Source organism: Trachypithecus francoisi, unplaced genomic scaffold (assembly GCF_009764315.1).
Source record: "Trachypithecus francoisi isolate TF-2019V2 unplaced genomic scaffold, Tfra_2.0 Lachesis_group9, whole genome shotgun sequence".
Classification (NCBI taxonomy): domain Eukaryota; kingdom Metazoa; phylum Chordata; class Mammalia; order Primates; family Cercopithecidae; genus Trachypithecus; species Trachypithecus francoisi.
This window is the reverse complement of record NW_022681474.1, coordinates 9,815,284-9,835,351: the sequence shown is the minus strand read 5'-3', so window position 1 is coordinate 9,835,351 and position 20,068 is coordinate 9,815,284. Positions and strand designations below refer to the sequence as shown.

General features: G+C 48.8%; 2 protein-coding genes across 4 annotated transcripts in view; one reads left to right on the top strand and one right to left on the bottom strand.

Annotated features, from left to right (window-relative positions):
* The window catches only part of SFMBT2 (Scm like with four mbt domains 2), a 259,882-nt gene extending 242,734 nt beyond the window's left edge, over positions 1-17,148 (bottom strand). Inside the window, exon 1 of one of the 3 annotated variants that reach the window (XM_033208309.1) lies at positions 16,951-17,148. The gene's annotated coding sequence lies outside the window, so the exon portion shown is untranslated. The remainder of the gene's footprint in view (positions 1-16,950) is intronic. The other 2 variants (XM_033208308.1, XM_033208311.1) reach the window with 2 other exon arrangements.
* Positions 17,149-17,691: 543 nt separating this feature from the next.
* On the top strand, positions 17,692-19,543 carry LOC117082627 (collagen alpha-1(XXIII) chain-like). The gene has a single exon (XM_033209487.1). It carries the CDS (start codon positions 18,135-18,137, stop codon positions 18,705-18,707), a length of 573 nt encoding a protein of 190 aa, XP_033065378.1. The 5' UTR covers positions 17,692-18,134; the 3' UTR covers positions 18,708-19,543.
* Positions 19,544-20,068: the final 525 nt, after the last annotated feature.

The window sequence follows — 20,068 nt, the reverse complement described above, 5'->3', positions numbered from 1 at the left end:
CGGCTCACTGCCTCCACCTCCCGGGTTCAAGTGATCCTTCCAACTCAGTCTCCCAAGTAGCTGGGATTACAGAGGCATGCCACCACGCTCGGTAGAGACGGGGTTTCACCATGTTGCCCAGGCTGGTCTCGAATTCGTGGGCTGAAGTGATCCACCCACCAGCACGCCCAGTGAGATGATTTTTTATATCAGAGTTACATCCGCATATAATTTTGAAAGCCAAAGTCTATAAGCCCTGTGCATCAACACCCACCCCCTAAAAAACAAACCCAGTCATCTCCTGCCCTTCTCCTGCCTCACCATCTCCTAACTGGGGACAACTTTTGCTCTCTCAGCCTATTGTTCTGGCATTTCTCTCCACTCTCTGGGGAACATGCCACTTCCCAGTTCTTCCATATCTGTCATTATTAGGTGATGCCTACTGGTCACATGACCCCCACTCCCCAACAACTCCCCAACACGCTCACTCCCCTGGCAGCTCCCACTGCGTCCTTAGGTCTCTGCAAACATGCCAAGAGTGATTACTTCTCCCATGGCACCCAACTTTCCCCTGTCATTCATAATGGTCTTGTTTATTCCAAGTCCTGAATTTTCTATGTGTTTATCACCAATTCAAATCCAAATTTTCCATAAACTGTCTAAAGCACCTGTCCCTAAATTGGGGTATATAGGCACTGTATTTATTTCATCTTGAAGTAATGTCTACTGGGGCCTTCTTTTCTGCTATAATCTACATGAACTGCTTCCCCGCCTGGGACACCAGTGTTAGCCAGCAGTCTCGCCTCCCCCTCCTCTGTCATATACAGGGCCTCCTGTCTGCTTCCCTCTTAGCGTCTGGCTCCTGATGAAGAAACACACCCTCCAATAGATTCCTAAAGAAAGGATTTATGTGGAAACTCTGGATGGGTGGCATGTCTTTAACCTATTCTATTTCACCACTAGTTTAGGTGGGTAGAGAATTCTACGTTGGGCCCAGACTGTGGCTCATGTCTGTGATCCCAGCACTTTGGGAGGCCGAGGTGGGTGGATTACCTGAGGTCAGGAGTTCGAGACCAGTCTGGCCAACACAATGAAACCTCGTCTCTACTAAAAATACAAAAGTTAGCCCAGCATGGTAGCATGCACCTGTAATCCCGGCTATTCGGGAGGCTAAGGGAGGAGACTTCCTTGAACCCGGGAGGCGGAGGCTGCGGTGAGCCGAGATCAGCCCACTCCACTCCAGCCCAGGGTGACAGAGCAAGATTCCATCTTGGAAAAAAAAAAAAAGAATTCTACGTTGGAAAAACATCCTCCCTCAGAATCTTGAGGGTTTCCCTCCATGGCCATCTGGCTTCCATCGTTGAGGTGTCTGATGCTGTCCTAATTAGGGGACTTTTTGACATTCTGAAATCTCACAATAATGTGCCTGGTGGCACCCTATTGGTGAGCAACTTCTTTCAAGATTGAAATTCAGGTTCTTCAGCTCTAGGATATTTTCTTGAATTATTGCTAATTTCCTCATCTCCGTTTTCTCTTTCATTCTAAGGGTCATTCAAATGCTAGACTTCTTTCATTTCCTTAAATTTTCCCTTTACCTTCTATCACTTTATTTTGTGTAATCCACCGTCTGGGATATTTCCTCAACTTTCTCTCTAACCCTTCCATTGAGTTTTACATTTTAATTTCTAAAAGCTCTTCTTCCTTTTTTTAATGCTCATAATAGTCTCTGTTTTCATCCTATCCTGCTTGTTACGTGGATGTAAAATTTTCTATTATATCCCTGAGGCTATGAATGTTTTTTAGATTTTCTTCTCTCCTTCATAGACGTTATTTTTCTCTCTGTTAGTTCTGGTGTCTACTTTTATATTACTGCTTCCCTCAGTAGTCCAGTACTTCTTAGCTGTTTGCTGATGTTGCAGAGTAGGAAATTAAAAGGCTGACTGGGCCAGGTGAGGTGGCTCACACGTGTAATCCCAGCACTTTGGGAGGCCAAAGCAGGCAGGTCAGCTGAAGTTAGGAGTTCGAGACCAGCCTGGCCAACACGGTGAAACCCTGTCTCTAATAAAAGTACAAAAATTAGCCAGGCGTGGTGGCGGGCACCTGTAATTCCAGCTACTAGGGAGGCTGAGGCAGGAGAATTGCTTGAACCTGGGAGAGGGAGGTTGTAGTGAACTGAGATTGCGTCACTGCACTACAGCCTGGGCGACAGAGCGAGATTCTGTCTCAAACAAAACAAAACAAAAGGCTGACTGGTATCTCTCAGTACATGGTGGAGGTTGTTAAATAGGGAAATCAGTGTATAGAGATTTGGGGTTTCCAGGGAGGAAACCCCAACATTAGTGAGTTTAAGACTTTTCTCTTAGTTTGGTCAAATTACACAGAAAAGGACTTCTCATTTTCCAGTACAGAAATGCTTACGGTTTCCCGCCTACTGTCACTGATCTAGAATCCGGCATTCCAAACAGATACAATCAGTTTCTTCCCCAATATTAGGCAAATTTGGCTAGAAGAAAGATCTCCCTCTTAAAATCAAAGCAATAAAGATAAGTCCAGTTCCAATTTCAGATATCCAGTTATGAGTCGATAAATTCTCTCCTTCCCTTATGCTAATTCTAATATGGCATTTTCCACTTCAATTTTGTCTTACTAGACGCAAGAAATGTAAAACTATCATTGTGCAATTGGAGTCATCCAAACTCAAGTGAAAAAGTGAAACTTTAAACTGTGATAACAAAGCTACGTAAGCATTAGAAATCATTCTCATCTCCATTCATCAAGGCAGGCTCCCCAAGGCTCACTGCTCAGGAAGGGCTCACTACAGTGAAAGCCACCAATGACTCAGACCTTCCAAACTAATCTGCCTTCAAGACATCTAAGAAAATGGCATTTGTGCTAAGTAATAACCTACTCAACTTCAGGTTTACCACTTGGCAAAGGGAAAGGGGTTACAGTTGGTTTTTTGTTTTTTTTGGTTTTTTTTAATGATTCAGAAAAGATAATAATCTCCCAATGAAAATAAAATGTGAAGGTCTAAGCGAAATGCTTGCGAAATTCCAGACATGCTATAGCCGCCCTTGAAAATCGCTTAGCACGTCTAAATCACAGGGAAAGCTGTCTCATTTCACACTCCAGGAATTTCAAAATGAGCACAGGCATCTATGCCGAGACCTTTCAAAATATTTCAATCAAAAGGGAAAAATCTCAAAGGATTCTGAAAGGAGGTACCACCAAATTTGAAGCCGAAATCTTGGTCTCTGAAAATCACTGCTTCCATGTTCCTAAGAAGCAACATACAACAGCCCAGAATCGCAGCAGTTATCAGGAAGAACCGCATCTGTAAATGGCTTTGAAGATGAAAAGCGGTGTTAAGTGCCAAGCGCTATTATCAACGCGCGCTTTCTTCTATTTATACTCGCCCTGTCACCCAGGTCACTCTGCTAATAATACCTAACTAAGTACATCTCTTCCCCCACTCTCACCAGCCAACTCACAGCCTTTCTCAGAAGAGACAGGCCCTGCCTCATCCCATCATCAAGTGAGACGAGCTGATTGTTCGGGGCAGAAGTTCATCTTGCCATCCGCCATATGCTCAGAGCTTGATTTACCTTGATTAGGACAGCAATTTACTCACCATTTTTCAACAAGGCTTACATTGGTTTTCACTCAGAATAGACTGAAATCTGACACAAATTGCTGCCCTGGCATTAAAAAAAATGCTGATTTTTAAAATCAGATTCATGCCTCCATACTAGGAAATAAGATCTGTTGGGGATAACAGGCACTTGAGGAGTAAATATCTCCTATTCACACAATAGCATTCGGTGTCTTCTAATTCATGGTTTTTACTGTCACCTCTTAACCTCCCAAACAGCATATACTGCCCAAGAGCATAAGGTGAACAAATCAGTTGTTCAAAAATGGGCATGTGCAAAGTGAGAAAAACAAGAGGCTTCCAAGTTAGTTGCTCAGGAGAAGAAAACAAAGTGTACCACCTTGAAAGTAGGTTTATTTACTCTTTGCCAACAAATTTTTTATTTACTATAAAGAAGGATGAGGTTTTGCAATACCCAGTTAAACACTGCTACACAACAGGTCTTTGCATCAAGGTACTTCTTGTACCAGAAATTTACACCCAAGCCACAAAGGTCATCCCCATCCTTCGCTAAGCAGAAGACTGAGTGAGTTTGGTCATAGGGCCTTTTTTTTTTTTTTTAATTTTTGTGGGTACATGGTGTAAATGGGGCCTTATTTAAAATGCAGCAGTTTTAGAATTAGCAGAGATGTAGTCACACTGGGTTCAAACCTATTGGACAAACCCTACATACAGGATTTCCCTGTCCCTTATAAACATTAAAAGGAATAAATTAGAGCATCCCCCCAAGTTTGCAAAAGAGCTAAGTAAACCTTATATTCCCCAAAAGATTTGTGTATTGCATTACATACAAATGCAGATAAGTCATTTTAAGTAGATCTTGTGTTGTCCATACCATCATGAGACTCAAAAAGTAAAGAAACTTACAAGGAAGGCTTGTGTAAGCCAGACATGCATGGATAATGCCTAATTAGGGCATAATTTTCTGGGTGGATTTTATGAATTGATGACTTCAAGCCAAACAAATGCACAGCAACAATGCCTGAGAGGTGCCACAAAGTTCAAAATACCAAAAGAAGTTCTTCTCCCACTGTTAACCAAAATACCAATAATGAAGAGATGAAGAGTCCCAACCCCGCGAAGTTATCAGCCAGCGGGAGCCCCTCGCCTGTGGAGCCCAGCATTCTAGTCGGAGATTCCTACAACTGGAGTATATCGATATCTCCTATCCACCAAGGTTTTTGGGTTTTTGTTTTTTGTTGTTTTTTTGAGACAGAGTCTAGCTCTGTAGACCAGGCTAGAGTGCAGTGGCATGATCTCAGCTCACTGCAACCTCTGCCTCCTGGGTTCAAGCGATTCTCCTGCCTCAGCCTCCTGAGTAGCTGGGATTACAGGCGTGGGCCACCATGCCCAGCCAATTTTTTACTTTTAGGAGAGATGGGGTTTCACCATGTTGGCCAGGCTGGTCTCAAACTCCCGACCTCAAGTGATCTGCCTGTCTCAGCCTCCCAAAGTGCTGAGATTGCAGGCGTGAGCCACTGTGCCTGGCCTATCCACCAAATTTCATAAATTATATCATTTAAGTGCATGAAGGAAGTTTACTAGAGTCTGCCTGAAAATCATTAGGCAAAGTAAATAAAAACACTCTCACTTACTATGGTCAGTAAAGGACTCAGAAAATGTGCAGGACTGGCAGGAGGCCCGTGTCCGTACGATAATGTCTTATCAGGCACCAGAATGTGCTCCTGGCCTTTAAGTGCCCCAAGCAACACTGTCCTCAGCTGTAAAAAGAAGGGACTGTCCTAGAAGCTTCTTCACTCTCATCTCCCACTCAAGCACGTCAGGGAAGGTAAGTTTCCACTCACCTTCCTTGTTATAATCAGGAGGATGTGGCAGGAGGAAATATTAGAGCATCCACCAGGATGGAACAGAGACTGAAAGAAGGGATAGTCACCATGGGCTGAGCCAGATCACAAGAGCTTTCATGAAAAAGGTGGATCTGAGCCAGGCCTGGAGAAAACGGTGATGTCTGGCAAGCCGGAGGAATGGGAGGTTCCTCCAGGCTAAGGGGGAGGCAGGGTGAGCTCTGCCTCTCTGGTCCCAGAGCCTGCACTGGGAAATGGGCAGGAGAACCTGACGAATGTGTAGTGGCCAGTTGACACGTGGCCCTGAGTGCCTAGCTGGCTATTCAAAGACCTAATCTCATCACTTGTGCAAGGCCACTGAAGTTCACAGCAGTAGAGGGAGGAAGAGGGAAAGAGGAGGTTCTGCACTTTACAGCTCTCTAGGAAGCACACAGCACAGTTCGGTCAGTTTTAAAGGCAACGAATGACAAGGACTAAATCCCAAGTTTTGCCATAAACTCTGTCTGTTACTGTACAAGGGCTCTCTTCTCCAAGCAGCAGCGTGGAGGGCTGCGACGGTTCTCTCTCATCCCAGGGCTGGCTATCTTTCAATAATCATCCCACAGAGGGTGCATTAGGGGGAAAGCAAGCAGAGAAAAAAAACACCAAATTGCTCCACAGCTGTCGGCTTCTATGAAGCTGATGGCATCCAGCGGTTGGCCTCTCCTCACCTAAAGGCAGGGGGCACAGGCTTGGCAGGGATTAGCTCCTCCAGGGCATCAGGCCTCCCAGGCTCTTGAAAGCTGTCAGCTTCAACAGGAAACCCTGGCAGCTGCATTCAGTCGAACTTCTTTTCCTTTTTAATTAGCACAGGGACATGAGAATGCTTCTCAGAAGAGCCTGTCTGGCTTGGGGCCTCCTCTGCTGCCTCTTCCACTCAGTTAGAAAAGTCCTCTCCTTAGAAAGCCCAAGGATCTCACCTGCCACAGAACAAACCTCTCAAAAAGCATCCCCTCCGGCCAGGCGCGGTGGCTCATGCCTGTAATCCCAGCACTTTAGGAGGCTGAGGTGGGCAGATTACCTGAGGTCAGGAGTTCGAGACCAGTCTGGCCAACATGGTGAAACCCTGTCTGCACTAAAACTACAAAAATCAGCCAGGTGTGGTGGCACACGCCTGTAATCCCAGCTACTTGGGAGGCTGAGGCAGGAGAATTGCTTGAACCCGGGAAACAGAGGTTGCAATGAGCTGAGATCGTGCCACTGTACTCCAGTCTGGCCGGCAGAGTGAGACTCTGTCTCAAAGAAAAAACAAATAAACAAAAAGCATCCCCTCCAAAAAGAGCCTGGGCGGTAAGTCTCTTAAGTACACACCTTTTTGCGCACTTGGGACCTTAAAAGCCTCCTTTTCGTTAGGTCAATGGGAAAATTAAGGCTGAGGCTGCAAGTGAGATGAGAAAACACCAAATATGTAGGATACAGACTACACCTCTCAACCATGACATTCATGCTGACTTTCTCTGAGCAAATATATCCAGGTGAAAGGGCACACCAGGATTCAACCCACAACTTCCAGCACAGGGAGCTGGAGGAGTGATCTTATACCTCCTGTTTGTTTATAAATATAATTTGTGCTACAAAAGAATAATTATGATTAAAGTATCTCCACAGGCAGATAAAGTTTAACTTAGGGAATTAAAACCAACGATGAAAGTAATTGACAAAAGAAGGAGGCTGCCCGGACAGTAAATGTTGCCCTCTGATGTCCTCACGCATATTCATGACCTCTGTCCTCTGGTTCAGACATCGCCAGGGTGATGGGCTCAGGATAAACCCTGATCTTCCTACCCAAAACCTCCTTCCAAAGACTCCTCTTTCCCACTTCTCTGTGCTTAGGAAGGTGAACTCATTGTCCCTGCAGGTACAAATGCAAACACCACCATAATCCAACCTAAATTTCAGCAGTGTGCTTTTCATTCTATGCCCTTGACTTTTTCTGTGGCTAACTCCACAGCATGCCGTTCCATGCCGTTTCATGGGACATTTCTCCATGAGTTCCGCACAAGCCATGCATCTCATTCCAACGGAATACCAACTGTAGGCTATTTAGAACGGTCTCCCACGAATGTCTGTCTTTAATTGAAGAACTGCAACCTAAGCCATGTACCAACTGGTACTGTTTATATCCAGTGACAGATATGAGGCAGACAGGAGACACAGAGCTCTTGCATTACCAGGGAGTAGTTCTGTTTAGTACACAGGCAAGATGGTGACTACTGAGTATACATACATAAATATATATAAATATTTATACATATAAATATATATCTAAATATAAATATTTATATATAAAAAATACATCTCTAAATATATAATATTTAGATATATAAATATATGTATATATCTATAATATATCTAAATATTATATATCTAAATTTATATATTTTTTATATATATATAATTAGATATATATATATATAAAGCCCACCTGGAAAGAAATGTCCTTCCCAATCTGGAGATAGGAAAAAAGAAAAGTGACTGCAAACACGAATGCTTCCTCTGCAGCTGTGAAGTGTGTACCTTGTAAAAGAGTCAAAGAGATTTTTCTCTAATAAAAAGACAGTATATTTGTCCCAACGCCAAAAGCTTAAGTAAACACGTCTTCCACCTCTTAAAGCAGGTTTTTAAACTACACTTGTGCCTAGCAAATATTCCATCCTGCCATCCATCGCAGGAAAAATCAAATATAGAGGAGGGTGAAGATGAAAGGGATTAGCCAGGGTCCCACCGAAAGTCCTGAACCAGAAATGGGGTTTGCGAATTCCCAGGACTTGGTTCACTCTAACCATCCAACTATGCTTTATTTATAACACCCCAAATTTAGTGCACTTCCTAAAAATAATACCAACTGTGAAAATTCAGCCACTTCAATTTGGCAAAATTGGACTTTTTCCCTGGCCCATTAAAAGAAGTGCAGTTAATTTCCACCAATATAGAGCAAGGGCCTTTGATTCTCCATCTTCGTAGTCCCAGGCCAACAGCACCAGGGAAGGGGTCTAGAAGCAGCTGACAAGACTGAGAAGACACAAAACGGTGTGTACCTGGGACTCACAAAAAGAGCAGCTGTTGTGTCTGTCTTCAGTTTTCTACATGAAAACGAAATAATCCAATAAAAGACCAAAAACTGAAGTTCACTCTAAAAGACTGTTCTCTTCAGTGGCCAACACTGTTTGGAAGGGAAAATTCTAGCTCTCTTCCCCTAGCTTTCAATAGTGTCCTTTTCATTTCTACCAAGGACTTTTATCTAAAACATATTCTTACCTACATTCAGGGGGAGAAAACTGATTTATATTAAAATCAATTATTTTCTAACAAAGATGAAATTTCAGAAATGCAACACTTTTCAAATCTTAAATCGTCGTTCATACAACAGGAAACAACATTCTGTCCTAACTAAGCATCTGCACTTATACATTTAAAAACAGTAATGTAAGCGTCCTTGAAAAGCTCTGCTCTCCCGCAACCATCTGAACTAAATCCAAAAAGAGAATGATTTAGTCTTACTTCATTTCAAAATTAACTACTAAACACAAACCCTATTAGAATGACCCTGTATAACCTCTCCAAAGACCCAATTTCCAAATCAATAAAATAAATAAAACAACCCACACCTATAAAAATTAAATAAGTGAATGGTTTAAAGTGCAAGGTGAGACCAGGAACGGTGGCTCACACCTGTAATCCCAGCACTTTGGGAGGCTAAGGCGGGACGATCACTTGAGGTCAGGAGTTCAAGACCAGCCTGGCCAACAGGGTGAAACCCCATCTCCACTAAAAACATAAAATTAGCTGGGCATGGTGGTGCGCACCTGTAGTCCCAGCTACCTGGGAGGCTGAGGTAGGAGAATCACTTGAACCCAGGAGCTAGAGGTTGCAATGAGCTGAGATCGCACCACTGTACTCCAGCCTGGGTGACAGAGCCAAAGTCCGTCTCAAAATAAGCAAATAAATAAAAATAAATAAAGTGCTATGCAAGTATCTCAGACACAGTAGTAAGCAATCAAGGGGTAGCAGTTACAATCTTAAGACAACATGTAAGACTAGGATTTCAAATAACTCTCTCTCCTGCTGGCTGGCACTCTAGGCAAGTAACTCAAGCTATCTAAAGCCTGCCTCCTCTGTAACAGGAGGACAACAAAACTCTCCCAAAATAGATGAAATATAAATACGAAGCAAGAAGAAGAGTTGCTGGCCAACAGCAGATATTTACATAAGCAGCTTTTTTTTTATTTTATTTTTTAAAGTATTTGAAGGACTGGATTGGGATGCTTGTAACACAAACAAATGATACATGCTTGAGGTGATGGATCCCAATGACCCTGATTTGCTCCTTCCACACTGTACACTTGTATCAAAATATCACATGCACTCCATACATATGTACCATTAGTATGTATCCATAAAAGCTTCTTAAACATCTAAAAATAGACCGGGCACGGTGGCTCAAGCCTGTAATCCCAGCACTTTGGGAGGCCGAGATGGGCAGATCACGAGGTCAGGAGATCAAGACCATCCTGGCTAACACGGTGAAACCCCGTCTCTACTAAAAAATACAAAAAAACTAGCCGGGCAAGGTGGCGGGCGCCTGTAGTCCCAGCTACTAGGGAGGCTGAGGCAGGAGAATGGCCTAAACCCGGGAGGTGGAGCTTGCAGTGAGCTGAGATCCGGCCACTGCACCCCAGCCTGGGCGACAGAGCGAGACTCCGTCTCAAAAAAAAAAAAAAAAAAATCTAAAAATATTGTTAAATAAAGAGTATTTGGAGTAAAGAGGTAATTTCACATCAGATTAATTCACAATCCTTTCACTGCTAAATCTCTAGACCTACAATCCAAATGTCCCATTCCTTGGAGGTGCTCATTTAAGTTATATTTAAAACAAGACTTTGTAGGAACTTAGAGTGGGAATTTCACACTCTTGTACCATTCCTTAAAGTGATTCCATTCATATATTACTGTTGATTGAAATGGAGGGGAAAAAAACAACTTGCCAAGTTTGGCAGAAAGCAGGGAAGGCATACCTTAACATCTGTTTATAAGACATCTTTTTCTTGGCCAATAAAACTACAGGGAAAAATTCACAGGATGAAAGCCTGCCCCTTCTCCCACACGTCCCACACCTCCATACACTTCTTGTCTCATCACAGTTGCTAACATTATTTGTTCTACTTTGCAGAAGTCACCAAATGCTTTAGCAAGCCCTGGATCTATCAAAATGTGTCATTTTTGCTTTTCAGAAAATGAGAAAGGAATGAAACAGAGAAACACAATGGATTCTTTCTTTAATCAATGTCAAAAACACACATGAATAGAAGCCTAGACGTGCCATCTCATCAATAACGTGAGGGACCCTAACCATCAGTGCATGGTTGACATATTATCACTTTTGCTTTTTAAAATTTACCACAGGCCAACCAGATGGGAAGTGTTAAGGTGGCATCTTTTCAACAGCACAGTGATGAACTGATCATGCAAAACCAGTCCTGAAGGATTTTACTTGGAAACCTTACATGAATCATGAGACACATTCTTTCTTATACTGAAAGTTCTAAGCAGACTATCTTCCCTTCCTTACAACACAGTCTTATAAACATCTTATTTACACTTGACTTAAACACAGCCAACACTTGTTTTAGCCAACAAGAGTATTTTCCTTAGGAATTGTCCCAGAAACTTTTAGTCTAACAAAGAGAGGAAGTACTGCCCAGTGGCCAAACCTAAACCCTAGGAACGGAAAACCTTGAACTTCAGAGTGGACGCTCTCACTCACTTGCTGGCTACCAGAAGGCTGCAGTCATCATGCATATCATAAACATGGACCCAGGAGATCCAAGCACCCTCCCGTCTGGAATGGTGGGGTATACTGTGCTATCTGGAAGAGTCTCTGAGCCTGGAAATTATTAGAACAAGATGACGTCAGGTGTTTCCTCACTGCTTGTATTCAAAGGCACACTGCTCTAATCCAGGCCATACCTTTATGGGGTTATGTGGGAAGGCCACATACATGTAAGCCTCCATCTTCTCTACCCTTCACCTTTTCCAGAGCACAAACGAAAACATGACCCCATGTGGAGCTTACCTCACTTAACAACAGTATTTTACTCTGCAGCAGGGCCCACAGCTCAGCTGCTGCCTTCACAAGCACGGTTGCGCATGGATGTTACCTAAGGCCAGTCATGCTTTCACCATCCTTTAGGTGAACACGAGTATGAACGATGAATCTCTTGGACCTATCTGCATAGATGTACTCAATCACAGATGTATTTTTCCCAGATAGAAGCACAGAGATCTTTAAGTGAGATTCCAGGCCAGCACCTTTATTTTGTAGATAAGGAGGCTGAGGCCGAGAAAGGTGACTCACTTGTCCCAGATCCCACAGCTGAACAGAACCATCTCCACGTAGACACTGGGCCTGATTTTCTCTCTCTCTCTCCTCTCTCTCTCTCTCTCTCTCTCTCTCTCTCTCTCTCTCTCTCTCTCCCCTCTCTCCCCTCTCTCCCCTCTCTCTCTCTCCCTCTCTCTTGTCAGGAATCTTCCTTACCAGCTAGTGTCAACAGATCCTGGATCACCAAACTGAATACACACATTCACTTCCTGGTTTGTTGTGATATATAATTTCCCAACATCTTTTTTTTTTTTTTTTTAATTTATAGGATGGGGGCAATAAGTTGCTGCTGAGGTAACATAGATGTAAGAATGGTTAGAAAAACCACAAAATGCATCCTGAATTACAGGTCCCAATGTCCTTTTAGTACAAAAATGTTTATGAGTTCTTACTTTAGAGCAGGGTAAAATTTCCTTCTGACCACTGCACCCATGAACCTCAAAAGTTCAGAGTAATAAAATATAAAGAGAGAAATGTCCAACCCAAGTATACTAGAACTGTAGGTCATTCGAATCCCACAGTGAACTCTTTTTGTTCAAATTATTTAAAAAAAGAAAACTCTGATAATCTGACAAAAATTTTTAGGCATAAGTGTAGGACCTGGAGAGAGTAAATTTCCTTTATGGACTTTTTATATCCCCAAAACATCCTGTATCAATAAAATGGAACCTCATTTTCTTACTATTCAAAGCAATGCTTCCGTCACTCACTATTTCCTCTCAAATGTGGGAGTCCTTTGGGGGCAGTGGTGAAAAAAAAAAAAAGCCACCTTAGCTAGAGTGGGCAGCAATGGAAAATGGACAAATGTTTAGTACTCCCAGGAAAGCTTTATGATGAAAACAAAACAGGGAAGAGTCAGGAACCTTTTCTGGCTTTTTTAAAGTCTTGACTTCAAGTCAAGAATCGTGAAGCCAGTTATTTATAACAAGCAATGTTAAAAAAAAAATAGTCTATAATGTCTGCAAGAACACAGGAAGAGGAAAAACTCTGCGATGTATTACTCCCATCATTACTGAAACGCATCTGCCAGCAGGACCTGCTGTTTGAGGTTCAGGATGGATGTATCCCAAGGGGAAATGGGAAACAGTTCCCACCTCGGAAGCCTCCACCGGCACTTCTAGAGCAACACACATCAAAATAGAGTGGTTGACCACTCTCTATTCCAGGATGGGGGTTGCGAGACCCCCTGCCGCGGGACAGTGTTCTGCACTAGCCCAGGAATGGATCCTGCAAGCAGTAAACTCTTCTTTGGTGGGGACCTGGACGGTTGGCAGACGGGGACATGCCTGGGTGTCTCCCACTCTCTTGCAGGCAGGCAGCTTGGTCCCAGCAAGAGCAAAGATGAGATCTGAGAGAGTATTTATTTATGGAAGGGAGAAAGCAGAGTGTGCGCAAATTTAATGCTTAGTAGGGAAAAAGTCGCAGATCTCGTATCTTCAGGGAGGGCCTAGGGAACAACTCCTTCTGAGCAACAAGGCTTCTCCCCTCCCCCACCCCACTTACCCGCTAACTCCCTCCCCACCCCCAACAGCCTCCCCAGGAAACGAGGCCACATTTAAGCCTGTTTTTTCCTTTTCTGCAACCTGGTGGAACCTGGGTCCATTCCTTTGGTGCAGACACGCTAGTGGGTCTCCCAGTTCCTTTCTCTACGGTGCAAGAGTGGAGGGGGGACGGAGAGTGGCGGGCAGCTGCAACTGAGCCAGATCCAAGAGGGGTCGGCCTCGTCTAAACTGGTTTCCCACCAATGGCCTCGGATCAGCCGCGGCTGCCCCGCGGGAACCATCAGGACGCGGCAGGGATGGCGCGCGAGGCCCCGGAACCCCAAACCTGGCTCGGTTCGGCAAGGTTCAGGGAAACAAGGTAGAGAACGCTGGGATGGGCGAGAAGTCGGGCGGCGGATCGTCAGGGTCACGAGCCTCGCCTTGCCTTCTCGGAATCCCACCCAACTTTAAAAGCCCAAAGGTCCTGAAAATTCCGAAAGCGAAACTGTGAGCTGGTCTCCAGAAGTTTGGGAACGGTCTCCCAGGCTTTCCGGTCTCGTCCTGGGATTCTTGGACACCACAAACGCCATCAAGCACGAGCACCGGTGTCCATGGCTATTGCCCCGCATGGTCCCGATCTGCGCCCCGGGAACTCCCTCGGCTTTTCGCTCATCCAGGCCCCCAGGCCCAGCTACTGGTGCGCCCCGAGCCCCTGGGAGCCAGAGCGGTGGTCGGCCCGGCTCCTGCCCGGTCTCGGCTCCTCCCTTCTCCCCACTAGAAGGAAAAACTTGGGCCCTTAGAGAATCCTGTGGAATGTTCTTTGTAATCAACTGTACATCCGCTTCCACGGCACGGCCCCGTGCAAAATCGCGGGTTTCGGGGCGTTGGAGTAAATTGTGCGCTTGTCAGCGGCGACGTCAGGAGAACAAGGGGAGGGGTTCGCGGCTGAAACTGCAGCTTCGCAGCACAGAGCCATTTTAGGCTGCTCCCATCTCGCGGGGCCCATGGGAAAGCCGGCCCCAGGAGGGCGCGCCCAAGCGCAGGCTGGAGGAGCCATGGACGCGTCCTGGCCAGCGCGTCGCCATCGCTCAGCCTCGCCGCCCAGGTGGGAGGGGTCACCTGCCGCGAGGTCTCCAAGCCAGTGCCGCTTGCTCCCGGCCCCCACCCACCGACAGCACGGCGTCCGAGGGACCCTGTCCAGCCTCGCTCTGCGCTCCTGCAAACCACGTTGCTGCGCTAACTACAGACCTGGCCAACATGTCTTTGTAACCTTATCATTTAAAAACGCCTTCAGGCACCTGGCCGCTGCCAGATCAGGTTCGCGAACCCGGAGGAGGTCCTCCCACCTGCCCACGCCAGCCCCCGGGACCGTGCACGGCCGCCGTGTGGCCCCCGCCCACGAGGTCCCTCGGGCAGGCACCGCCGCGCGACCTCTGTTCAGCGGCCGCGTCCTGGCCACGGGCGACCCCTGTCGGGAACCCCTGTTCCCGGCTACGCTGCGTTCCCGCATTCCGGTGGCTCTCACCCGAGCTCGCGTGTGCTGGCTTTCCCTCCGGCTCCTCTGCCTGACTCCGATTTTGTCTCCAAACTCCACTCCCAGATCCTCCCCGCCCCGGAACGCCGACCTTTCCCTCACACTTCGCCGCCCACTCACATCCCCTGGCGACCGCCCGGCCTCCGTGCCAGCCAAGACAAGAAGACGCCCCTCTCCGATGCGCCGAGAGGGTTCCTAAGCAGAGCAAGGGACAATTTTTTCTCAAACCGCTGTCCCCATCCCCCACCTTCCCTAGAGCGCGAAACCCAAAAGTAAGAAAGGCAACCCCTCGCCTCGACCCTACGTGCCTGTCTGCCGAGATCCGCATGCTCCCGCCCTTCTGTCCCACACCACCACCGCCGCCACTACCACTTTGGTCTTCTCCAAGCCTGGGTCCCAGTCCCCCACCTCCCACCCCAGCGCGGCGTGGAGGAAAGCAGGAGCCCACCATTAAGTGCAACGCGCCCCCTGCACACACGAAATCCGGCTGCCGGCTGCTGCCCGATTGCAGCCAATACCCAGGACAGTTAGTCCTTTTAATAAGCACCTCCTCGCCCCACCTACTCGCGGATCTACCAGCGCAGGCTCCAGTACACACGAGGCGAGGGCTAGCTCGTCTCCTAGAAAGCCAAAATAAATCACTCTCTCTGCCCTCATGTATTTTGCACCACGTGTCCGCAGTGTGTCACGTCAAATCATGGCAGGGTCTGGTTCCAAGACGCACACACACATTCGGGGCGGTTCTCTTTGACACACACACCCAAAAAAACTGCGCACACACAGGCCTGCACACTAATCCACAGGCATACACGTCAGTTGCGTTTCGGTGCCCTGGTCCGGGCCAGCGGCACCTCTCCATCCTTTCCCCCTGGCAATGGACTTGACACACAGACTCTAACCACGGAAAAAAAACAGAGCAGCCCATTCTTTCTTTTTTGTCCCACTTAATTCGCTAAAGCGCTTCCTGGGGTAGCCAAAGAGAGTCGAAACTAAGGGGTGGAAACTTCAGCTGGGTTTTTTCCCACCTCAAAACCTTTATTTTCAGTTTTTAAAAGCCACCTTAGCCCGCCATATTGAAACTGGCACGGTTTCTAAAGACTCCGTTCCCGCAGTTGCGCTTCCAAGAAAACACGAGTACGGATCAGGCTCTGGATGTGCGCCGGCCACCGAGAACCAGCGACTTCCCACCCTCCAGGATCCCCTAGCTCCCGCCAGCCCCCTCCCACCGCCCTGGGTCAAAATCAATAAACACATCTAGCAGTTCCTACAGTTGCATTTTGGCGGATTTCTGCAAAACACACACACACACAAGCATATTAAAAAATAAACTCCAGAACCAGCAGCTCAAGTCAGTAATTTTGAAAGGGGGTCGGATAAGAGGAGACAATCGGAAAGCCCCCAAGTGACAGGATATTACTTTAAAGAGGAAAAAAAAAATGAACAAAAAGACCATCCTCCTTGAGCTCGCTCCAAAACTACTACTGCCCATTTCATTTCAGTTGCTCAGGCAAATGTTTCCAAGCGGGCGATTCCGAATGTCTGCACGATTTTTTACCCCCATGCCTGTCTCGGATTCCCCGTCCTCACCATCTTTTTCTCCCACCCAAACCAAAAGAAAGGGGAGACCCCAGCGCGAAGGAGACGCGGGAGCGCGGGGTAGGTAGCAGCGGCGGCTGCGTCGCTAAAACGAGTGCAGAAAGAGGGAGGTGGGTGGCGGGAGGGGACAGGCTGAGCCCGGGGGAGGAGGGCACTTTGCAACTCCGGACGGACTCCCGCACGACCCGGCTTTTCCGAGCCCGGAGACGCAGGCGAAGGGGACCCGGGAAGCAAAAAATGACAACCTGGAGCGCACAGAGGAGTTTGAGGCTTCGCTCAAGTACAGTCGCTTTCTTCTCCTGCCCTTCTCTTTCGCTCCCCTGCACCCTCCCCAGCCTTCCCCAACCCCCCACTTCCAACACCCGCTCGCTCGGGCTTCCTTTTCTTTTTTTTCCTAGACTGGAAAAAGCCCCTGACCGGCGCACTCAACCTGCGGGCCGGAGGGCTGCTGGGCGCCGGGGACAGCAGCCGGCGCGGCGTCCTACCTGGTGAAGTTCGTCCTGCCCTCGGTGTGGATACAGCACCCGGGCGCCGCCCGGGAGGGCGCCGGCCTCGCTGGTTCGCCGGCCCTAGCCCGCTCGCTCCCCGCCCGCCGCCTCCCTCGCGCGCCCGCTCCGGTCCTCCGGCTCCCACTACAGCTCATTCCAATATGGCATCCTCTCTGTGCGCATGCTCGGCGCTCTTTTTTTTTTTTTTTTTAAGGTGTGTGTGTGTGTGTGTGCGCGCGCGCGCGCCGCGCGCGTGCAGCGAACTCCTTCAACGACCTTTTCCAGCGCTTGCAAAATTTAAGCCAATTAGCCTGCGGGACATGATCGGCTCCTTCCTCCGCCCGCGCCGCGCCAACCCCCCGGCGCCTAAGCGGGCGGGTACCCCCAGGACCCTGGCACCTTCCACGCCCAAGCGGCCCCCTCCCCGCCGCGCTCCCCTTCCTCCTTTTTGTGAGCTCCCTCCATACACGATCTGCAGAAAGTTCCCATCACGGGCGTTTCCGCACACCTCTCCGCAAGGACAACTGGGCAAACACCGCGTTTCCCTGGCCGCGGTTCGTGCGCTGGGTTTCCAATGGCTCAGCCGACCTTGTGCACAAACTTGCGCTTTATCCGCCCGGGATCGCTGGGAGCGGAGAGAAATTCAATCCCCAGGGCAACCTCGGCCCCGCCCGCCCCACCCCCCCCACCCCACCCTGCGCTTAAACAGATCCTTATCTTGAGGCTGCGAACATTTCCAGGCCCCTTGGGCAGGGTTGGAGGGGCCGAGGAGAGCTATTCGAGGGAAAGGTGCCCCGAGGGGCAGGAAATTAAGTTGGGGCTGCCCGGGCTAGCTGCCAGGTAGCCGTGCTCGCCACGGCGTCTCATAGGGCGCCTGGCTAGTCCGGTCCTCATAGGGCGGGAAAAGAAACGTCCCTCGCGCCCCAGCAAAACGTGGCCCTCGGCGGTCCGTTGGAGAGCTCTAGCGGCCGTGAACCCCGGACAGGGTTGGACGACTGCGGAGCCCGCGGGCACTTTGTGCGGCGCGCCTGGGGAGGAACGCGGAGCTCCCAGGGCCTTAGGTGCAACGGCTGCGCAGAGTCCGAACGAAACGTCCCCAGTGCGGAAAAGAGGGTGACGCCCTGGTAGCAAGACCAAGAGCTTCCGAAGAACGCTGCGCCCTTAACTAGGGTCTGGAAGAGATGCCGGTGTGGGCCTGCATTGTGTATTTCTGCGAAATAGCGAATAGACACGTTTGCTCAGGGTTTTTTATGGTTGCCAAAGGGGGCAAAATTCCTCAGTCCCCCAACTCTGTTCCAAGAATCCTTCTCACAGTACCCCTCTCCAGGGGGCCAAGAGGTCCTCCAGGTTCCCGTGGGTTCGCAGCTCCACCCGCCCTTCCTCGCCCTGCATCCCTGAGGAGAGGTGTCCGCTCTGAAGGGCTAGGGGCCGGCCAGGGAGCGAGGGGACCGGGGCTGACCACGGGCAGTACGAGCAGGCGTCCTCAGGCGGGCCCTCTCCTGGACTGTGGGGCCGGACCTGATCTAGAAGAAATACAGAGGGACGTGCCGGGAAGCCGCTCTCGCCTAGCCGCGACCCTGGAGAGCGCCCCTCCACCCAAAGGATCGGCCGAGCTGATTGATCCAGGGCGGGCGTCCGCAGCCGTGAGGCCCCCTGCGCCGCCAGTATGGGAAAATCCTGCCTCCTTACACCTTGAAGAACGCTGGGCGACGACTAAAGCTCCTTCCGCCGGCCTGTCACTCCAGGTGACATAGGAGCCACGTGAGACCCAGAAGGGTCCAACGACTCGCCATGCGGCGCACTTTAAACTCCAGCCTGAGTCTGCGACCCCTCCAGCTCTCCAGTCCCCAGCTGTTGGGGACACCAAGCTAGAGCCCTGGCCTCTTTGCCCTGTGGGTCGCTGAAAGCAGGGAGTCCTCAAACCAACCGAACCGGGCGCATTAACCCTCTCGCCTGCACCCGCCGCCTCCCCGTTGAGGCCCAAGGCGGCTCCAGGTGGAACCGGCTGGACTGACTGCGGCGTCCAGGAATCTGGAGTGTGGGCTGTAGACACTCCACGGTTCTGGCCCCGGATCTCAACACCCAAGTCACCTCTTCTGGCTCCTTCACTACACTGCGGGGCCCGTGGGGAGGGAAGGGCCGGGAGACCCCTTGGCGGACCACTGTCCTGGAGGGGTCCCCACCCTGTGCACTGCTGAAGCTCAGGGCGCGTCGGGGCAGGAATGTCCCCGAGTGCGGATCCCCTGCCCTGAGCCTCCCGCTCTTGGCCCGCGCTGCGCCTACCCAGTGGACCTGGCCCCACAGGGCGACAGCGGCGGCACCCTCCCACGTGCGTCCCAGACCGCGCGGCCTCGCTCAGCTCCCGGGAGCCGACAGCGTTTGCCCCGGTGCCAGCGCAGGGCTTCCCGGCGGCTTGGGGGCGGTGGGGCGGTGGGGGGTGGCGGAGGAAGAACGCAATTTCCTTCTGCACGAGTCTTGGAGACGTGAGCTGCAGCCAGCCACTGCGCTCTCTCCAGGCTTATTTACCAGTTTTAAGTCATTATTGTGCACGAAACATTGTTTCATCCAAATAAAAGCAAATGTAAAAGAACACCTGATCCCAAACGGTGTATGACTGTGTGTATATCTTACCTGGTTACCCCGAAGGAGTTGAATTTTTTTAATGTTTTGGGTACGTAGAGCTCGTATAACTTTGCTCCTGGATCCACAAAATGGTGATTTTGGGGGAGGGTTACCTATCGTGATTAAGAAATATAATCAGGAAGTCGCAGCACACACAATGGTGGCATTGTTATTGTAAAAAAAAAAAAAAAAAACTCCTTTCCCTCCTACTTTTGTGTTGCTTTTTGCACGTGACTTTTTGAAGATTCCTTGATTTTCTTTTCTGCAACCGACCTCCATTCTCTTTTATCCAAGGGCACCAATGAGGCAAATGAAAATTGGTTAGGAGATTCCCTGAGGCAATTAAAGTGGCCCCTTCATCCCACTTCAATACCTTTCAACTTTCATTTTTATTTCAGAACCAGACACTTTAGGGATATGGGTACCCAGATGTAGGTTGCACCCTAAATCAATTAAAGATAGGAAAAAATTCCACACAGTCAGCAAAGCATAA

Bases quoted from the DNA above. Each gene is read 5' to 3' on its own strand.
- LOC117082627 (XM_033209487.1), top strand. From the start codon at position 18,135: ATGCCGGTGTGGGCCTGCATTGTGTATTTCTGCGAAATAGCGAATAGA.